Source organism: Battus philenor, unplaced genomic scaffold (assembly GCF_028537555.1).
Source record: "Battus philenor isolate CCGP_79_NKW_IND1 unplaced genomic scaffold, ilBatPhil1.0.hap1 SCAF_26, whole genome shotgun sequence".
In the NCBI taxonomy this organism is placed as follows: domain Eukaryota; kingdom Metazoa; phylum Arthropoda; class Insecta; order Lepidoptera; family Papilionidae; genus Battus; species Battus philenor.
The window spans coordinates 8111279-8134392 of record NW_027181689.1 but is presented as its reverse complement, the minus strand read 5'-3'; the positions used below and the strand labels follow the sequence as shown (position 1 = coordinate 8134392).

At 36.2% G+C, this 23114-nt stretch overlaps 1 protein-coding gene across 3 annotated transcripts in view; it reads left to right on the top strand.

Moving 5' to 3' along the window:
* Positions 1 to 21892, top strand: part of LOC137925170 (uncharacterized) — a 612469-nt gene extending 590577 nt beyond the window's left edge. For all 3 annotated transcript variants that reach the window (XM_068768558.1, XM_068768557.1, XM_068768559.1), the window contains 4 exons: positions 15699 to 15844; positions 16276 to 16376; positions 17415 to 17519; positions 17746 to 21892. In XM_068768558.1, the coding sequence (XP_068624659.1) occupies positions 15699 to 15844; positions 16276 to 16376; positions 17415 to 17519; positions 17746 to 20253 (2860 nt within the window). In that variant the 3' untranslated portion in view covers positions 20254 to 21892. The remainder of the gene's footprint in view (positions 1 to 15698; positions 15845 to 16275; positions 16377 to 17414; positions 17520 to 17745) is intronic.
* Positions 21893 to 23114: the final 1222 nt, after the last annotated feature.

Here is a 23114-nt window from a genome sequence, read left to right as displayed (position 1 = left end):
AGTTAGGAGACTCCTTAAACTTAATGCCGTTTGTGCGCCGCGTAAAAGTTTGATCCCTTCCGCGCAATTAAATACGTCCCGCCGTAAAAGGAGTAAACCGGCCCGCTGCGATAAAAACTTTACTTTCTAGCCTTTTGTCTTCTTTTCGTTTCTCTTTCGACTTACTGTCAATCTCTTCTGACTTTTTGCCACACCTCCACTACTATCTCACAACACTAGTTGTCTGTTATTTATTCGTAGATCTCTACAAACATACATTACATAGTAAATTAGCTTATTTATGTATATTTATTTACAAAAGAATATAGTAACTAGATGCATACTTAAGGGCAAATAGTTACTTGCAATATAGAAATCAACGTGGTAATAAAATTAAAGTATTTCATACCATTTGCACTGATTGGTGCTTAGCAAGACATTTTATGATTTATTTTTTACTTACACATAGATAAAGATTACATAATTTGCTTACGACTAGCACATAATATAGAATTTATTACAATATAATCTCAATGTCAAGTCAATGTAACTTCTAAGTAATAAGACAGCTCATTAACAATAGTAAAACGATACGCAAACAACTGTTTTTGAAATTCTCATCTACCAGATTTTAATAAACGCGAGAAACAAAGCAGTGAATGAAGCGTATTCGAAATAATTTTATAAAATGTACTCGAGAAAGTCGTAAACACTTTTAACTTGAGAAATAAACAAGACGAGACGTCCATTATCTTTATACCCCACGCATTAGAAAGAGAATCAGTATTTGCACTTATTAGGAGAATGCGATTTCTTAAAAGCACATTTTTTAAGTCATTGACTCAGACAAATAGTAATACTAAATAGTTGTAAACCCATTCAAAGATCGTGCTATACCATTACATTATAAGAAATATCTGAAACCGTAAAGGTTCGATATTTTTTTAGTATTATGGTAAAAAAAACAGTTAAATATTTCGTAGCAATATTAAGCAAAAAAAAATTCATTATAGTAAATAAACGCAGAACTCTAATACGGGTCTTTCAATTCAACTAACATAATTTTCCAATTTTCATTAAAACACGAGAAAGAATCTCGGAAATGAAAAAATTGTGAGGAAAATATTAAAAGGCAGACAGAAGACCTATAAAGACCTTGAAAGTCTATGAAGGAGGCCTATCTAACAGTGGATGTTTTACAGCTGAAATGATGATGATACTGCGATAGGCTAATAAATTTTGATATTAGTTCGTAGTTTATGGCGGGAGCTAGGTTTCTGATAAAAAAAGATCAGGACGAGGTATTTAATTTTTAGATTATACATTTTATCAATATCGCAAATAGATTTCGTAGCTTGAACCCAAGCAATATAAATCAAGTAGGATTATCGATTGATTAGTATTTCTTAAAAAAGTGGTGTTACGTCACTGAATAAAATAATAAGTAGGGTATTATCAATTGAGTGACAGCCCCTTAAGGGGCTCCCAGTGAGGGCCCTTGAGTCTAGATCACGCTGTGGTGTCTATGTAAACTCGGCGGCCTCCCAATCCTATTAAATAGAAGTATATATCGGCCCGAGCCGTGGCTCTTTTGGAAGCTCACAATATTCGCTACCTTAAAAGAGGCTAGGTGCCTTCTGGGTCCTGCCACCTCGAACCCGCCTATACTGCAAATGCCACCTGGGCAGCAGTGTCAAGTCTAACCAAAAAAAAAGGATATCACCGCTAGTGAAAATTTCTTTTGGGACCAAAACACGAAAGGTGAAACGCGCCAAACTACATTAGACCTGCCGCATTCACTAGAAACTTAAGACGTCCGTAGAGCAATATAAACCGAGTAATATTTCCTCTTTCATCATCCCGTACGCTGCAAAAATGTAGACATAAATATATAACTCTGAAGTTCATGTGCCCTTATTGTTACTACTTTGCATATGCTATATAGGTACGTTTTTCATAAAATAATTAACAATTAATAAACGTGTTATAAATTCACCCATTTAACGTATTGTCGTTCATTGTGTCTCATATAAATAACTAGTTTGTCTCACGTATTGAAATTAAAATACAATATTTAATAAAAATACAGTTGCATTATTTAAAAAAATTCTTCATTTATATAATAATATTTGCAAATAGGCCATTTGAGGAATTTGAGTAAATAATATTTACCGTCGATACGAGTATTAAATTGATTGTAATTCGGTGTAAGTAATAAAACGTGTCACATAAACAAATCGAAATAGAAAATAATTACGTCCTCGAGGAGTACTCAGTTGGTATAACGGAAAAAACACAATTGTCTGTATTTCCGCGCCCCATATAAAAATATCCCGCTTATTCATTATGTAAGCTGTGATTTGAATAAAAACAAAGTTGGCGTTTCGATTGTCAGGAAAAGTTTCGGGAGCGCTCGATGGCCGACCGACGCCGGCGTTGTTTATCGTCGAATTGAATTTGTGACGCGAGAATTTGTCAGATTTGCATTTTTTTTTCGAACAGTGTTTGAATTGTTTTAACGATTGGGCGTTCAGCCAGTATTATGTAAAGAGACATTAGCGGCCATTACTTTTTTTTATCAAAGGTTTTTATCGGACATTCCCGTTGTTATCCTTTAATGCTATTTTTCATTCCGTTTTTGAATAAGTAATATATATTTTTTTATTTTTACGGCGCACAAGTGTTACAGAAAAAGTATGAGAGTCAAGCACAAAAGCGACACTTCAACCGTGCGTTGCAGACATATCGTTTACATTTTTTTTCGTTAAAACAAAGAGTCCTGTTTGTTTTTTTATGGGAGACATGAACTCTGTCTACGCCTTTTTTCATGCAGTCCCGTCTGTGCCCTTGAGAGATTTTCAAGCGTCATTTTTAAACGAACCAGTAAGGTTGTTCACGTACGAACGCCTCAGGCACACAGTAAGTCGCTCATTACGTCCTTTCCGGGTGCATTCTTTGACAATACGGGCTTAAATAATTAAATATCCCGTCGCCAGGTTGTAGCGCTCCAATGGTAAGGATACAGACATTTTTTGTTGCAATGAGACAAATCATTTCGTTCCTGTACTAAAAAAGTTGTAAAAGATCGAATACAGCAGAAAGCGCTTTATGTGCTTTTGTGTATCGTTTCTGTTTGCTGCCTGGGTTATTTTCAGTTTTTCCTTGTCATGAAATATGTTCTTCATTAGACGTATATTCGCAGAATCCAATTCGCATGGGGAGCGTTGGGAAAGTTCCGGAACATCTCGTCTAAACTACCGCAATTCCTGAAGATGATGATCTTTTACCAGTGGGTATTGTCAGTGACGACTAACGCATCCGAGGCGTGATCTCTTACAATGAACCTTATAAGAAGGCTCAAGGTCACCCAGAGTGGAATAGAGGGAGAGTTATCCTTGGAGTTTCCGAAAAAATAAGGTCACCGACGTTGCTCAAAGAATTGCTTGTCTGAAGTGACTGGGCGAGGCACACCGCTCGTGCAACGTATGGCTGTTAGACTCCAAAGATTCCACCACGAGCCAGAAGACGCGGCGTAGATGCCCCCCCCCCCCACTTGGTGGACTAACGACAACTATATATTCTTTACGATGACGCTGGATGCAGGCAGCGCATTAAAGGTCATTGTGAGGATCTTAGCGGGGGGCCTTGCATTGTAGTTGACGCGTAGAAAAGAAGTAGAAGAAGGCGTACAAGTCCTAGTAATAAAATCATTTGTTATCGAAAAAAGAAAGTAAAAACATTTTTTTAAGGTTAAGAACGTTTCATATATGACATATACTTTAAGATATTCGCGTCATTACAGAGCTTCTTCTCCTTGCGTAGTAACCCTAACCAAAAAGATTATAATCCGTATTTAGAAAATTTGTCGGACACTTTGTTTCCGTCTGTTCCGTTTTCGGCGGTGTGTATTGTTCATTATAAAATTAAGAGGTCACCAATTAAAAATGTCTTACAGGCAAAAATAGTTCTAGAAGATAAGAGAAGTTTCTGTACCATCTATATCAGTTTCTTGTATCCCATGTCTTAGTTGTAAAGTCAAATAAAGAATCAAAATCGAGAGGCGACCGATTTAATTAAAGATATAGTTACAAGAATTGTTTGTACCGCTCGCGGGAACAGCGTTGCTCTACGTTGACAAACATTTACATAATCATCTCGGACTGCCGCCCAGTTATATTAATCGATAGTTTTAGTGACGTTAAACAGTTTTATATCGATTCATATTCCAGACTACATCACTAGTGTGATATTGGAACTGCTTAATCGAGTACAAATATTTACGAAGGCAATTCGAGATACATGAATGTTTGGATATGGAACATAATACAGATTTACTCGGAAATATCCGTATATTGGGGTAGTTGTATCTAGATGTGAGTAATTCTTTTTTAAAATACATTTCATCATTATCAATAAGCCGTAGGACATCCATTACTGGATATAAACCTCTTTCATAGATTTACAATTGGACCTATTTGAAACGCTACGCTGAACTTACCGGTCTATGATCACTTCTCCGTGAACTTAAACCTTAAAGCCCTAAAGGCGTTCTGTACTGCGCGCTATGTGGTCTGCCCCTGCCATTTCAACTTACCAATCCGCTGGGTTATCTTGGCTACTTTTGTTTGACTACGTATCTCCGCAATCAAACATCTTCTCGTCCAATATCCGCCATTGCCTTAAGCCAAAGTTCTACGTCCAATATGCCGGATATAACCATCAAGTATAATAGAGACACCATTTCGTGCCTCATTATCAAGCTCATGGTTGCCCAACGAGACCAGGAAAGAGATGGGATTGAACACAGCTTAGGTTTTTGAATTATAAAACCCTAAGCGTCAAGACAATATTTGGTCAGTTTTGGGTATAAAGTTAGGTATAGTTTAAAAGTTATCTAACTTCACAGTCTAAGTAAATCTGAAGTAGGTGATTCGTATCAATAAGTCGATGTCGATTCTAGAGATTGATATATAGATGTCTTATAAATCAACGTTAATCCGAAATCGAATGATAGGGTCGATATATAGTGGCTGACCCAAGTAAATTACTTAAAAATATAGACCACGTATTATTAGTTTATTTGGCCAAAAATTAAATAAATTCTATGCGTGATTCTATTATTACATATTTTTTTTCAATTTCTTGTAACCGTGAATAATTATTCTGTAAACGACACAATAATTCAACTTAATGTACTATACTCATAAATTTTACTACATGTAGACTTTTTTCTTTTTTATTTTAATGGCTCCGTCTTTTGGTTCTTTCTTTCAACCCCTATCATGGGTGGACAGGGTCCTTAATTACATTTTTTTTCTTTCTATTACTTATCTTTCGTCCTCCTCAATGTCTTTCATTCTTTCCTCTAATTTCCTTCACAATATCTTTCATTCCTTTCTATACTTTCCTTCCATACATCGCCTCACTTCCTTCGTCTTCCCTTCAAAGTTCTAAAATTTTACGTTAATTTTTTTTTTGGGTTTGCTATCTAATATATTACCAGATATCAACTTGACGTTGATTTATGGAAACTATCTAGTACTTAATTGCAAATTAATGTAAATAAATACATTACCACCGCACACGGCGACATCCACACGGTGCATGCATGTAATCGGACACGGTGCATGATTAATGCAAAAAGATATCACGTCTCACGTGCTCGAGTAGTTACAGTTGGGAAAACTATAAATCACACTCGGTGTCTAGCGTCTAGGGGTTTTCACGCCGAAATCCAAGAGATGAGTCGCGTTGAAATATATTTGTGTGAATTTATTACGAATTTTAATTATTCACATTTTCTTTTTGACGTATAGTGGTACATAGATAAACTTTTCTACTATACGATCTCTGCACCCTTTTTAAAAAAAAAACGGTTTAAGAATTTCGTCCTGTTTTAACTATTAATTCAAATTCAAGAAAGCTTAGTTATAAAGTAAACTCCAATAATATTATTGAACTTAAAGATTCCCCGGTGGTTACTATGAGTTGGTAGATGCCGCTTGGTTACGACCACACTTGGTGGGCCAACGACATAGTCAAGGTCGAGAAAAGTCGCAGGATGCGAGCACCGCAAGACAGTGAACGTCTATCAACTGACGTGATGATGTCATAACATACCTCGTTTACTATACAAATACGTTAAATTATATGCTTAGTAAATTAAGAACTGTCTGTTGCTTTGTTGCTTCTTCTTCTTTCTTCTTTGTTGTTCATTGTTGTCTACAAATTCTCGTTTCACTGCAAAGCGTAGGCCCTTCCCCAAGTTATCTGTGGAGGAATATACCATATTCGCCACGCTTGACAGGCGGTTTTGCGACCTTAGTGAGGTATTATGGTACGCAAAGAACTTAGCTGCCCATCTTCTAGAAACTTATTTGAGAGCAGTGGCAATCCTTTATAATTAGTAAGCAAAGTGCAAATTATGTATAAGGCTATATCCCGGAAATCGAACCCGTGATTTACTATTGTAAGTCTCAGTTCTCTACCGCTTCCCTACAATACATGCATTAGTTAATTAAATATGTTTAGTCGTAGAAAATACAAAAATTTTTAAAATATTTTCTGCCAAAAATAACAAAATTGACTCCTATAGTAAAATTGGGTTACAAAATTTTGTGCAATATTACATACATAACACACAAAGTTCAAGCATACCCCACCCACATATTAACATATAAATATTATTTGTATCATGGAAACATACATCCTGCTTACACATCTGCATTTAAATGTATTTTAATATTATAATTCACTGCTAAAGTAGGAGAATGTTCACGAATATATCATAGTTTATTATTAGTATAATTAGTTGATATTTTCAATAAATAAAACTACTTACGAATGTTATCAAAATACGAGTGGTCGATTTCATTTGATGTTATGAATATATAAAAGCGTATTTCTAAACCACTATCAAGTGACAATGTAGACTATTCTACAATTGTAGGAAGCTTTAAGGCAGCTCGATTGATTTCTATAACCTTAGTAAGGCGAAACCTCGAGCTGTAAATCTCCTCGCAAATTCAGATTATGCCAAATATTTCAAGTTTCCAGAAGCCGCGCGCTAAAGAATCGTTCATTTTAACACGAGGAAACGTTATTTGTCAACACGTTATTGTTGTTCTTTCTAAAGTATCACGTTTTATCAGCTGAATTTTATTTACATTTTTTTCATTGGATTTATTTATAGTGATCACTTTTATATGTAGTAAGTAATCCAAAGGAGACCCGTGTTTTAAAAAACTAGAAACAAATTGAGCACAGGCTTCCTTCAAGTGATAATACTTGATAAGAGGGCGCCAAAGGCCAATAATCCAAAGGCGCTATAATTTAAGATCCCAAAAAAAAAAATAGTCTGAACGTCAAGTCAGTCTAACTAAGCTGATCTATGTTGATCACCGGTGACCAACGAACTATAGTCTGTAGTCGAGTGTTTTAGATCACTTTTACAGATGTGTATATTCATCAACTTTATAACAACGTCCATCAACTGAAACCACGTGAGTTTCAAACGCATCTTCTGGGAAGAGTCCACAACAAACACAATACAGATTTTATATTTTATAATAAATTTTACAAATTTCAAATCAATTTGGGAATGAATTTATTTCAGTTTTATCATTCTTTAAATACATTTAAATTAGGAAGTCATTTTACGCGATTTTTTTTTCCTGTAAATGGAGTATCTTCGTTTCAGCCTATAGACGCCTACTGCAAGGCACAGAAAGGAAGCATATACCATAGATATCTATGGGGGATAATACCATAATCGCAACGCTTGGCAGGCAAGTTGGCGATTTCAGTTTTTTTATTGTGGTACTCAGAGGACGCTGCTGCCCATCCTCTGGAAACTTGTGTGTGTACAGTGGCAATCCTTTATAATTAATTCATAAAATGTTAATTATGTCAGTTTGTTTTCCGGGAATCGAATCAAAAACTACACTGTGTGAGTTATACATCGCTTCTGCTCATAAAAGGTGAGCAATAATAATTTTGGCCTTTTGTCAATGACATCCACCAAATGGGTCAGCGTGTTTGAATATCCGACAGTAGAAAAATAAGGTACATATAACTTTGTACGTACCTTCTGAGGCTGGTTGCATACGACAATAATTTTATTTTTTATCTTTGAGTTGTAAATGTTAAACATTTTTTGACCGTTAAGGAAATATAGCTTAAAATTTTAAATACATTTTTTCCACCTACAAATAGCTCAAAAGTTGAACGTTTCTGCATTGCAAGCAATTTTTCTGCTGCTTGAGCATTTCAGAAAAATTTCCACTTCCCCAACAAAGAAGTAGAACACTATTCCCTAGTCACGGAACAAGTATTGACCGGCTATTTTTAGTATAGGATCAAATCTTTGAACTCTCGAATAGGCGACTTGACGCGGAGCTAGCTGGACGCACGTCGCCCGTCTCGGTTGACGTGACCGATATGAAATCGTACGGACGAATGAATCGGATCCAATTTCTGGTCGTCAAATTCCGGCACTCGGAATATTCCACTATCCCGTGTGTCTTTGGGAATTTGCGACTTCTGATCTCGATTTTGAGCTTTGCAAATTGAGTTAGACTTCGTTATACGAGCCGTGAATTTTGGATGCAATTTCACTCTAATTGTCGGTCATTTTGTTAATAACTATATTAAGACAATTTAGTGCTTTATTTGAGTTAGTAATAAGGATTACCGTAATGCAACTTGTAGAGCGTATTATAAGAAAAAAAAAACTAACTTATTCGAATTCAAAGTGACATGCATGTGCCCTGGCCCGTGCGAACTAATTATGCTCGCGTCTTTATAATGATGGGTTTTTTATAGCCTCGTTTTAGGGCCCCTCGTTCACCTCTATTGTGTGTGAGACAGGGACAGGGACAAAGTAAATAATTGTGATAAGTGTTTTAGCATACTTTTTCATCATATACAGGATGGTCGGTTTTAGGCGTAAAAGCTTGAAGATTGTCAATTTGTAGGTCATTTGTCGGCATATATATACGTGTTGATTGAAACAAGTGGCCTGAACCTAACATAAGATAATAACTATACTGAGATCTTAGTATTAAATCTCTAAAGTAATACTGATAGTCGCAGCGATATCCATGCCGAGTTTCTCATTTATTTATATAAATAGATAAAATATTCCAACCATATATAAGCAATTGCTTTAATGCGTAAAAAAGGGACAATAGGCGAAGTCATATATTTTCGTCACATGGAAATCGTAAGCAGATTCGTCGGATTTTGGTGATACGAGAGTTTTTAAATCCCGCCCTAAGCATGATTGAAAGATTAATTCGCCGCTGTCAAAATGAACAAATCCTTAATGTGGGCTGCGGTACAGGTCACAAGAGACTCGCGAGGCATTAGCTAAGATGATTGCCGTTTTTGACTTAAAGTTTTTGGATAATAAATTTTTACAATGACAACCAAATATAGAAATATTTTAAATATAAGAAATAAGGTTCTATACACTTATTTTGTGTCGACGACATAGCCAGTTAAGGCTGCGGGAAGTCGCTTAAAGCGGACAGCGCAAAACCGACCACTGTAGCGATCTGCTAAGCATCGACCACCCCATGATTAGCAGTGGGCGTCTATTAGCTGATACGATGATGATAATGAAATGACAATTGAAATGATACCTGTTTCGAAATTTCTACTGCCAAAATTAACCATGTATTTTACTTTAATAATGTTTTGTATATTACACATATGTGTATTAAACAATACCAAGCGTAAGTCTATATTAAATTTGTTGTTAATTATTAAGCTTGTTGAAAACAATAACTTATTATTAGCTGGACGTGTCGAATATTAATAACGTTTTCGGCCATAAAAAAGTACCATTGGTAGTAGTAGTGTCGGAAATCGCTTCCGCTTATGACCTATCACAGCGGCTCGGATATTTTGCGAAGTATTCCCCGAGCGCGGCGCACTTTCCGAGAGACGGCCATTAATCTAAACCGCTATTGTTTTGCAAAACTGCGCTCGTATTGTTCCGCGGATCGCTTCTTGTTTTATTTATGTTTTTATTGAGCGCACATCCCGACGGGGCGACCGGTCGCATTGTATATAGATTTTTCATTTCGCTCGTATGGAACTTGTTTCTTGACCACTGCAACCGATTGCAGTGCGATTGGCTTTTTCAATGTTTTGTTTATTTTAAAATAAAGCGGGTCAGTGCTGCTTTTTCCAATAAGTAAGATTGTTTCACTTTACTCGTTTCAATAAGTTTTTTTTTCTATAAAATTTCCATTTCATTTTATGCCGTTCTGTTTTTAAAATGCCCCTCGATACATAATGCAGTTACTCGATGTAAACTTTAGTTTTTGTCGCATTTTTTCATTTTTACTCAAAATATAAATGAACAGGTTTTTTATACCTTCGAGTTGACAAGAACACATTGTATCCGATGTCAAATGAATATATGTCGATCTTTATCTTAAGCTCTTTTAATGTTTTAAGTAATACATCGTTCTTTTAAATTCTGTCATAATATTTACAAATAATCGTGTAACCTTCAATAATGTAGCGATATCTTCGCCCCTTAAAAACTTTTGTCGTCTATTTCCGATCTGTCTGTATAAATTGATTACTTTAAAATATGTTACATTAATCTATTTTTTCAAATGGATTGCGACAGGTCAATAATTTTTGGGAATACTTAGCAAAGTCTTCTGCGATATGTAGTAAGCAATAATTAATTTTAATATATATTAATCCAAAATTAAAATGTCTTTTCTTACTGTATTATCATTACGGTATTGATTATTTCTGAGAACATTAATTTTGGATAAGTTGTACCGTATATTAGTTTACAGCAATTTGGCCATAATTCACCTTAAACGTTTTAAACCTATTTTAAATCATCCTATTTTAATTTCTTAGCGATTGCTTTAGTAGTGTCTGAATGTATTTTTTATAGTTAAATTCTTTCCCACTGACACAAAGACTAAGTGACTTTTGATTTTATTTCTATTTACATCTTATATTTAGCACTATTTTCTATTTTTGTACCCTAAACTCTAAATAAAACGTAATTTACAATGTCTTGCCTATTACCAACCCAGAGATCTGAAGCACTGAACATAGGAACTGTTAAAAGGTAGTTAAATGTTGCAGAGAGTAATACAGCGACTGGAAAACCACCTGAATGACTTACCTACCACATTAGCAAGTAGCTGACTACACTAAATGACTGAAACGCCATGACATACAAAAATTTGGTGTCAGATGGTGAAGTATCGTATCTCCACCACAGGACAAATCTGATTATAGCCCGAGACCAATTGTAAATAAACAGGAAAAATAAATGTTTTGCTTATTGTTATTTGCATAAATATTCCTTATATATACTTAACCTAAATTATATTTACTTTTCTATATTACAATAATGATTTACAACACCACAACGTTTCTTTGTTATTTTACGATTTACGTACATAATAATTTCGACACTTAACTAATGCTTAAAATATAAAGTGTACAAAGTAAAGTCCAGTATCAGTAAGTTTTATTTATTTTTATTTCAAAATAATATTCCGGGCCAATGGTTTTAATTAACCGAAATGTTTGCCGCCACAGTTCCGCCCCTTTCGCAGCGGGTTACGTGAATTATTAAATTTGCATTTAAAATGTAGTTTAGGTTACCCTAATGCGTATTTTTATTAAATTAACGTCGACGAGCTTTCCCGCGCCATGTTTAAAAGCTCGGTGCTTCTGGAGGCGGTTGAATTCTGTTTCCGACTTTGCGAACTAGAAAACTTTTAAAGTTTTATATAATATCAAGTGTTCAAATGACTCGTATTATTTTTTTAGTGACTGAATAAACCCGATTTATAACTATGATGTTAATGTAAACATAATAAAATATTATGAATTTATGGGATAATGTTCATATGTTTGTGTGTATATAAAAAATTGTACTAAATATATAATAAACAATATGACGTCTATCTAATCGTTTACTTGCGTTTACGAACATTACTGGTAGAATATATGCAGGCAGAATGCTGGTACCAACGTGTTTTACAATAGTATTATGGTCCTACTTTTAAGAACATTGATGCTTTCTGGAAAAACTTACTGCACTTATATATCTAAACACCACACAGCTCAGGTGTAAAAGTACTACGACATGTTTAACCAATTACCTAGAAATATATTCATTATTAGGAACTCAAAATATTTAATCTTAAGAATATTAAAAATAAACTTTGAATATTAAGGAACATATCAGTTTTTAGTTATTAGAATAATAAAAATATCACACGGTTAATACACGGATACATTCATGTAAAGTCTTGGGTAATTCGATCCAGCGAATTGAGTGTTAATAATACGAATTGTTGCGCAAAATCACTCAAACAGTAAGGCTTGTTAGGTCACAGACACGGGCGCCACGACATTAAATAGCCGAAATAACCGTGAATACGCTCATTAACCGGTGCCCCGCGGGCCGGGACATTTCAATTCCAATTCCCCGAGCCCAGCCCGCGCGATGCCATGTTGAAATATGTACATACGTGAGTTAATTTTCTCCAATAAATCGTCACCCGGCTAAACCGCACAAGGACGAATATCGTTCCATTTCAATAAAGTGCAAATTCGCGCGACATCGCAATAACCGTACCACAACAGAGACGTACTTTGAATTTAAAATTCCGTCTCCGTTTTAAATTCTCACAGATTTTCGCGATATATTTGAGGCGTAAGGTCAACGCCTTATGGTATTTGGTGTTCAGTTTAAAATGGCCCTGGCACCGGCCGTCGCGACTTCTAACCCGCGGCTCACCGTCCATTGCGCCGCGTGTATGGAAATAAGAAAAATTGGCAAAACGCCCGCCGCCTCGCCACGCACGCCTTACATTCGCAACGTTAGCCGCATTTTAATGAATCTTTTTCGTCAAAAAATACTGGGTATACGGACTGGCTATAATTAAAGTTAATGCACGTGTCAATACAATTACCACTTCTCGGAATAAAGTTAAACCTGGACACTGATAGCCTTCTTCAATTCGAATGTCGGGTACATTCGAATAAATTCAATTTCTTATCATCATTATGACGGCGAATAGGTGCCTATTGTAAGGCAACCTCTCCTAAAGAGCGCCACGAAGACTGGTCTTATACTGCCTGCATTCAGCAACTTGCTGCGACTTTGATTATTTATTACGATTGATTATGTCGTCGGTCCAACTAGATAGCATAGAGCCTTCCTACACCGCATCTACAGGATCGTAGTCGCCACTGAAGAATGTTTCGGCTCCAACAGCCCACTGTTGCGCCAGTTCGTCCACTGCCAATTGAGACAGGCTACGATTAGTTCTTTCGCTGATCTCCTCATTCCTCATTAAATATTTTTTTGCCACGTTTAACCCCTACCTATGGCAGTCTTTTTATATAAGGTAATAACTTGTTCAGATTTTTGGTTTTGTTTACAATATCTATCTTATTTCTATTTTTACTTCTTATATTACTGTCTAAGCGACTGGTTCTTATGCCATGTCAATATTTCTGTATTTTATGTTATTTTAGCATTTACTTGCTTTCTATAACTCGAATGGAAACCTTACAGCTTAATATTATACAATCTTTTTTTAATTTGTGTGCATACCATCTATTCTTTATATAGATGACATTTGTCACACTTTTATATACTTATACTATATTTCATATATTTAGTGTAATATAAATAACCTAGGTATAAAAATGTGTCCTGTTAACATTGCCTGATATTTCTTAACTAGTTTTACATCTGGTATTAATGTTTAGCAATATAACCGACATTAAATTTTGAAAATGTAATTCAGTATGGGATAAAAGTCCAGTTTGAAAAGTCATATTGTTCCAACGGCCTACTTCTGTTGTATAGTTTGTGCTGGTCCAGATTTGTTCCAGTTTTAGTACAGGTACGAGGATTTTTTAATTATCCGGCTTTGGGAAGTTTCTACGTATCATTTGTCTGTACGGACACAATAGTAGTGTTGTCAGGCGTTACGTTATTTTTAAAAACAGGAGTATTGCGAAATAAAATATACGAGAAAAGGCATAGCGTGTTTCAAATTTACCGAATTTATGAAGAAAAGCACTTATCCCCTGTTCTATATATACAAAGTTTATAACTCAAACAACGGAGAAGAATCTTATGTTTTTCTTCACTCCTGTATCTACGTAAATCAGCAAACACAGCAAACTCAATCCTCATGCCTGCCTGCAATTTGGTCACATATAGTGTATTAACATTACGAAAACATTAACTCATAGTTGTCTCTCAGCATAGCTACCCCATTTGACCAATTGGTGAGGCCACCTACTTCAAGGGTCGCCACTGTAACTTGTCTTGTGCTTATCCTTAATTATTAGTTTAGTCTAATACTGCGATATAATTTTTAAAAGAGCGTGGCTAAGGTGGGTGATGTTGGCGTGGCACCATTTCCTTACGTAGAATACGCTGTAAATAAAAGTGGACCTTGTAAACAATTAAAAGTTTATATTTAATAGAACCTTTCCAATCCTCTAATCTTTCCAATTTAACGGAGAACCGACGCAGAATAATCGGCATTACGTAAATAAAGTTCGATAGTAAAATATAACGGAAACAAGCGGTAAATTTGTTTTGGCGCGTAGTAAAATTAATGCCGGTAATAAAAAAACAAATCGGGATTAGGATCGTTAAATCCGTGCTCTTAAAACTGGGCCGGTTTTATTTGTTCTCGTGGAGATTCGGATTTTAGATGAGCGGCATCAGAGATGATCAAGCTTCGACTACACTTACACTATTGTTTCACTTACACTTGCTTACTAAACCAACTGCTTATGGTATGGACGTACCTGTTAATGTCTGCTTACTGGATATATAAACAAATTGCATAAGTATTATATGTTCACTACCAAAAAAATGACACGTAACAATGGCTCGTGACTACGTAAATTTTTCACCCCGGCCAAGTCATACATGTTCATATTTTCTCTTTAGGATTTTTTTCTCTCTCACTCACTCACTCTCACTCACTTTGTGGCAATAACAATGTTATTAAATTCTGACAGGTATGCTCCTGTCGGCGTTGGAGCTTTTTTTAACCATTTAGATACGGTGCTTATTGGCTGTCAAACTTCGCCCACTGCCTGTAGATAAAGACAATACGGTGCTCAAGAAGACAGCACAAATGCAGAATAAATAATATATACAACATTATCTTGAGACTTAATAATACCTATTAGTGCGACGGAGCAGGACTACCGTTGGGGCCGAAAGGTTTTCGCGTGGCGAACACAAGCCTGCGGCGTCGGCTTTCAACTAGCTGAACCGACAACATACTTAATGTTACGGAAAGTTCTTGAATATGCATAGCGCAAGACCGGCTATCTTAGCGATCTTAGAAGGAGGTGTAAGCCTTGCAGTGGACGTCAATCGGTAGATATGATGATGAACACTGCAGCTGCAGAAATACGGTTAAAGTTCGTGATTGAACAAATTCGATGCTTAGCTGTACGCGTTCATATGCCGGATGTCATCTAAAGTGGACACTCGGCCACCCGCGACCATCTGTGGCGGTCGACTATGGTCCACGCATTTACCAAGTGGTTAATACAAATTTTTGCACTTTTTAGTCTAATAACGTTTTCTATTTTTAGTAAAAGGTCATAAGACATACATGTATTGTCTGAATGTAGATACTTTATAGCAATTCGTCTGAACATGTTATTTTTTACAGACCGCCACAACATCACGGCGCGGCTCTGTTGGCGGGCGTCGGCAATGGGGCGGTGCCGTCGTATGCACCACCAGGCCGGGCCTTCTTCACGCCACCGCTGCCGCCTGAGTATAGGAATCCATTCGCTGATAAGCCGACACTACGAGGTGAGTGCTTACTATAAAATTTTTGGAAAGCCAAAAATTTTGAAGTCAAACTAAAATTATTAAGGTGGTTAAAATTTTGATAAGTGAGATTAATTTTGGAATAAAAAAAAGTTAGCAGTATTTTCATTAAAAAACAATTACTTCGTTTTTATACACATCTAAAATATGAAAAATGTGTTTATCTCTATATTTTCCCCCAGTATAAGCTTAGATACGATTTTTTTATGGAAATATTTTGGTTTTAAAAATTGAAAGGGATCACTTGTTCGATTTTACAGTAGGTCGTACACAGTACAACGCTTGAATATACTATGAAATAAGCATTTTCCAGTTTATCTATTTAATGCACATTTTTTAAGGTTCTTCGCACAGCTCGCGACGACCGACCATTTTGATATTATCATAATAGGAAATCGATTTTCATTTCGCAGGCACAAACACAGACGGAAACAACTATCTCAACCGGCGACCTATTCCTCCGCCGTCCCTCGGCCCCGGGCACGATCGGATACCCATCAGACCACCCGGACAGGTAAGCGTCAAAGGCTTCTATCTATGGATGCAATATCTTATTCTATCTTTATGGAGATGAGCTGCTAAAACATATGCTATAAACAACTGCTAACTTCTTTCACTTTTTTGTTACACAACCTCGCTGTTGCTATAGCGTGTTGGTGTTTTTTTTTACTAATTAATTTTAATAATTTTTGATGTATTTTATATCAATGATAAAAAAAGTATCGTCATTGAAATAATATATCAGCTTTTGAAAAAAAAAATACTTTACTTTTATACTGTTCTAAAAAGAATTTGAAAAATGCTAATTGACGATATCATTTTCTTATATGACAATATTAAGACAAGGTAAATAGTTATAGGTGTAAAAGGTTTAAAGAGGAAAATGTTTAGCTCACTTGTCAGCTTCAAAGTTTTAAAATCTATTAGGGGGACCGGAAAGTAATATCGCTTTTTTAAATTAAATTCACACGACTACATTTTTAACAAGTTATTATTTCTAATCAAAAACATATTCACCTTCGTTATCAACAACCTTTTGCTATTTAGTATACAAATTTTCAATGCCGGAACGGTGAAAAATTAATCGGTTTCTCTGTAAAATAAGTCAACAGAAACGACATTACTTTCCGGTCCCTCTAATATTTACAATCATCCGGTATAAAGTGAACACTTCTGATACATGTTACATTAATTTATTTTTTCTATTATAGTGCAACGGGCGAATAATTCACAGTAAGCAGGGACAGATATTAAACAACAATTATTTTTATTATATAGTAGACGGAATTTCTGAAACACGTTTTGGTACTTATCAACGTTTTAATTATTTCTGAAATCATTTGATTTTTGTATAGGGAATACCATACATCAATTGACAGCACACGAGATGTACATTCACCTATTCAAAGCTTTTACATCTACAACCAATCACTCTGTATATCAAATCTATTTAATCCGTAACTAATAAGATATTTTAATGTTACATTTGATCCCGTAATAACAATGATGTTACGTTCGTAACAACTTAAATGAGTATTTAATGCAATTCCAGGAGACTTCCTCCCCTCAAGTACCAGCTCCACCGCCCGCGCCGCCGTCTCCACCAAGTGGACTCGAGCCGCAGAAGAAAAAGCCGCTCAACACCCCAAGTCATAAGGTTGGTTTTTCTACACCCTTATTGCTAACATTCGAATTAAAACGTAAAGTGAATCAAGGTTTTCATACGAGAACAGACCTTTAAAAAATTAAGTTAAAAAAATATATTTAACGAGTAAATGTTGGACAGCACTAGAGTACGAAGTATATAGATCAAACTGAATTTAAATTGTTGCTTGAAACTTGCTTACAACTCTTATTCTCAAACAATTCGTTTTGTTTTACAGCCGGACGATTTAGACGGTGACATCAAACATGGAACGGATCAGGCGAATTTTACGGACTTTGTCCCCAATTCGCTCAACATCCCGACCATATCGAGAATACTATCCGGTTCCAACGGGAGGAAGGAGGACATTCCGGACGTACTCCTCCGGACAGTAACGGCGAAGCCCCAACATCAACCCGAGAAGACATCCAAGAGTGACGTGCTTGTGACTAAAGACACAAGCGTGACTTTGAGTGACTCAAGTCGCGATACGTCTACCGAAGGATCAGTTCTAGCCGTATTAGACCCGGAGATGAACATCGACAGACCTCTCATCATCGATCACAACGGAGAAACCAACACGAGAAGAAATCTGCAATACTCAACGAACAAATCGGAAAGAAACGACAGTAGGAACAACGAAAACTATATGCCGGCGACAACAATAGGTTTTGAACTGAAAGATCCAGAAATGTCTACGGAGAGATATCATAACTTAGCGAACGTGAATTTGGATAAGAAGGTATTGAAACAGGATCCTAAAAACAACGGCCCGGTACAGAGGCCTGGCGCCACGTGGCCCTTCGCGTGGAATGTCCATATCTACTCAGCCACGGTTATGTTCACAATTTTAGCAGTTTACTCCATCTTCAAGATCATCTGCTACAACAAATTCACTCATTTATTCACACAGTATTACTTCATTATATTGCATTTAATTTTGGTATTCGTTTGCCTAATGAGGATATTCTACCTGTGCTACGATCCGTACAACATCAACAATTCCTTGCCGACCTTCATCAGTGAAATCCTTCTGCACGTGCCAGAGATATTTCTGACGATAGCGTTCGCAAGCACCATTCTGTTCCTTCTCACCAACAGCGCCAACTACAGGAACAAGTGCTGCTCCTTCTTGTTCAGGTCTCGGACGATCATCGTCGGGGGCGGCCTACTTCTTCTCACATGTGTAACGTTGCATATCTTTGAAAATAGTAATACAATATATAGGACCCCGCAGGGCGTCGAAAAAAGGGTATTAGGACTAACTTGTCAGATAATATTTATCATAGTATGCCTTGTTTTGGGTCTATGCTATCTCTATGTATATAAAATGCTCAAAGCTGTTCTTCAGAAGAAAAGTCACAATTATATCCACGGATTTCAAAATCTGTATCAAGCGATACACATTAATCTAGCGACGGCGCTGCTTTTCGTGCTGATGGCGACCTTACAGATATATGGGATCATAGGGATTAATCATGTCAGTATGACAAAGTTCGACTGGCTGCAATGGGGCTATCAGTTTTCCTTGCGGCTCATCGAAATTAGCGTAGTCGCTCTTATTTCCTGCGTGATAAGTCTCAAAATTGGTATCGTTGCATCACTGCAACACGAGAAAACTGACGGTCAAAAGATATCCGGATTCTTCCCATGTACAGCAGGTTCCAGCAATGAACAATTCGAATCTGACTACCCAACTATTTGCAACACCAACACGAATCTTAAAACCTATACATTAAGAACTGGGAAGCCCGTGTACGAAACCGCCGGACATCACCCAGTGATGCCGGAACAGTGTTTTGCAGGAAATGTGATGGAACATCAAAGGTTCCAGCTGAACACTTTAGCAGGAAACTGTGATAATTCCGGAACAGAAAATTATTCCGGACACAGTTCCATAGCTAACGCAGGTCACAGTAGTTCAACGGAATCCAGCAATGCGGCTTCAGGACAAGGTGTGACCAACCATTTAATTAAGCATCATCCAAGCATGGCCGGGTACAACGGGATAGAGTCGGCTTCGGACGACCATTACTCTAACTGCGACCCCGCCATTCAGTCCTTGCAGGGCGACGATCCTTTAGACCACGAATACAACGACATCCAATACAGCAGCAACAGCGACTTCAACCGGAACCAAAACTACAACGGAGGTTCCAATCGTAGCTCCCATAACTTTAAACATATGTCTTACGACAGAGTTTCATCACGCACGAACAGCAACCCCCGCAAGAAGCACAGAGCCAAGAACAAAAACGTTCAAAATTGCATGACCATGGGGTACGATCCCTCCATGAACCATCATTACCACCAGCCGCATATGCCGGACGAGTACAGCAACTACAATGCAGAGAACGCATCTTACCATACCTCTGGTATACAGACTCTCAACCCAAATAGAAGTTACGAAGTGCCTTGCCCGCAGATCCGAGGCTCGCAACGTCGAAATTCTCCTTCTACTGCGATGATCAACTCCAGTGGCAGTCAGAAACGCGGCAAAGGTAACGGATTCCCTGATAGACCAAAATCAACAGATTTGTACGGATTCTCCGAAGATCCTAATGAAAGGAGCTATACTTGTGCTTTGGGGACTCCTCAACCAGCCCCAAGGAATTGTAGTTACGAACCGTCTTACTCGCAACCTCAAGACGAGATAAACCCGAACGAGAGCGGCGGTAGCATGCTGGTAGCTCAGGACGGCTTCGTCAGATTTCGGCAACTAGAAGATGGTCCTTCGCAAACCTGATTCACCATAAATCTGTCGGATCCGGCAGAGAACCTCAATTTCTGATCAACTCAGTGCAAGTCATCTCACGCGCCAGCGCATCTCGTGTATAGACATTGTAAATTGATAGCTAGGGTTAATTGTGCGAACCGTTTGAGATGTCCCGATCACGACGGCCTCTTGTAAATAACTTTTTAATTTTAAATTTTAAGGCCCTATGTATCATATAAGGGGTTTTATTTGACAGAAAAGTTGCCATTTTACGTTAGCCATTTTTGATAAATCGATCTTTTGAACTAAACCATAATTATTGCCTTAATTTATTATAACGATTTAAAATTTATAACTGTTTACGAAATTTGTATGTTTACTCGAGAAATCAGAATTGAATTAGCAAAATGAAAATAACTTACAATCTTGTTAGTCTTACCAACTAATTAACAAAAACATTTAAATAAGTACAGAACAAATGACATTCATTTAAATAGAATCCAAATGTAACTAAAAACTATGTGATATTCAATATTGTTTTGTTTTAAACAATTCTGTCCATAAATATTGTTATAAGGATTAAAGAAACTGTAATATTTAAATAAAGGTAGGTCACACACTGTTTGATGTAGTCACATCGGATGCCTGGGATGTCTGATGGTGTGTGGTTATCATATGGCCTGTACTTTCGCCCATTTAATTTAAGTCCATTGATCATGTGATCACATTATCCGTTAAATTTTATATAAATGATAATAGTTTCAATTGCAGTTACGGTGAGATTGGAAATGCTTAATCGTTACCGAATTCAAATAAAGTTTATTTCGTTTTGATTGTGATTAAACTTCAATGGGAGTTATATAAACTTTTATAAGAATTTGTTAAATCATACAGATCTGATAATTATTTTGTTGCCATGTGTAAAATTAAAAAAATTGTATAATGGAATAACAAAATTGAATTGACAGGACATTACAATTGAGCAGATAGGTTTTTGGTAATTACTTTATTCACGAAGCATTTTTGCCTAGTCAACACTTGAAATACCATAATCCTGCCACTATTTCATTATTATTATGTAATTGTCATTAAAACCAGCTTTTATAACAGATCATGTGTTAGTTGATATCAAGAATTTATGATAGAATATAATTCACGATCACACAGAAATATATTGACGTAGGAAATGTTGTTCGCGCAGCATGAACATATTATTACTATTAGAAATCAAATGTCGCGTAATGAATGTTGGCACTACACAATAGATAGGTAATAAAAATAAATAATTGTATAGATTAGGACAAATACTAAAGAATATTTATAAATTGGCAGATAACGTTTCACAATTTTAAAAATCGAACCGTTACTTTTCTTAAATATCGAGTGGCGATATTTAGTGCTCATATAATTATTATTCCTATGTAAATACGATATGAGGTATGGTAGATGTGTTGCACCATACGATGCCACTATTTTTTTTTTTTAATTTTATTATCGTTAATTTTAAGTGTATATAATTATGGGTTGCCATGAAGCACCCGTTGAACGGCTGCGTTCACGTTTGTTGTAAATTATATATTTTTCTTTAATATTTCCAAGACTGTACCTACTTTTATCATTTAACAAAAACTGACATTTACTATGTATAAAAATAAATAAAAAAACGGTATTGAAATTCTGTTTTATTAGCTACCCCTAGTGAACTTAACTGCGCTATCCGTGCCCAAGAGACTCATAAAATTTGTTTATACGGCACGAAAACCAGTAATCAAGTAAGACGGTAAACGGACGTAATAAAGGGTTTTTCTGTTTGTTTTTACTTCATATGAACAAGTAATAAACCTAATCCTTTTACGCAGTGAGGAATCTTTATAGTTATCGTTGTTTTTAACGGTTGAGAAATTGATGTTTTATGGTTATAACATGGGTAATAAATGTAATAAAATTAAATTTCTTATTACACATTATCTGTTTCTATGTTAACATACGAAAACATTAACTATACTGTATTATAACTGATTTAATGGATCAATACTAGATACCTTTATTGTCTATATATACTCAAGTATAATAAATTTTCTCTGACTTTACGATTAATTTATTAATTTTCTTCATAATTATATCATTATCAAACTTTTATGGTTGAATTTTAACCTTTCATATTATAGAATGGGATAAAAAACAAACATATATAGGTTCTATTCTTATATATACCTCTCAAGGAAAGCCACTACTTTAATTTAATATGAGATATACAGCCTTCGACAAACCACAGGGGAAGCCAACGCTCGAACATACTGTATGGAAGCCTTGTTGTGCTTCTTCCCTCACTTCTCCTAGCGCTAAAGCTTTCTGAAACGGTAGTAGTGACACGAGTTTGGACTCTTTCGAAAGCCCGCCTTTGGTGTAATGCTAAGCGGGCACTATCGAAAAATGAGAGCCTCAGCAAAGGTCCCACCACAAAGGGACTTGGGACCCTTGAGCCAAGTCACTTCATGGAACGTTCATCGAAGCAATCTGAGAGCTCGACCGCCTCCCAATTCGGTAAAATAGTAGTAAGTAGCGGTCCGAGCCGAAAATTCCCAGGAAGCCCTCGGACTTCCCTAATTTTAAAGAGGTCTTAGGATAGGTGGTCAACTCCAGCATTGAGGACCACGCCAGTCATTGGTGAATGACACCAGACTTTCCATTCAGGCCTGACATATAACCAGATATAGAACTATGAAATGTATACTGTTTATGTAATAAAAGAACATTTATTAAATTTTACTTAATTTTTGTCTGCCAAGAGTTGCAATGTTTTTCTTACGGTACACCTAAATCATATCGATTATTTCCTTAAAAATTGTCTAAACGCTCAATGTGTTATTATTACACAAAACTACCTCACT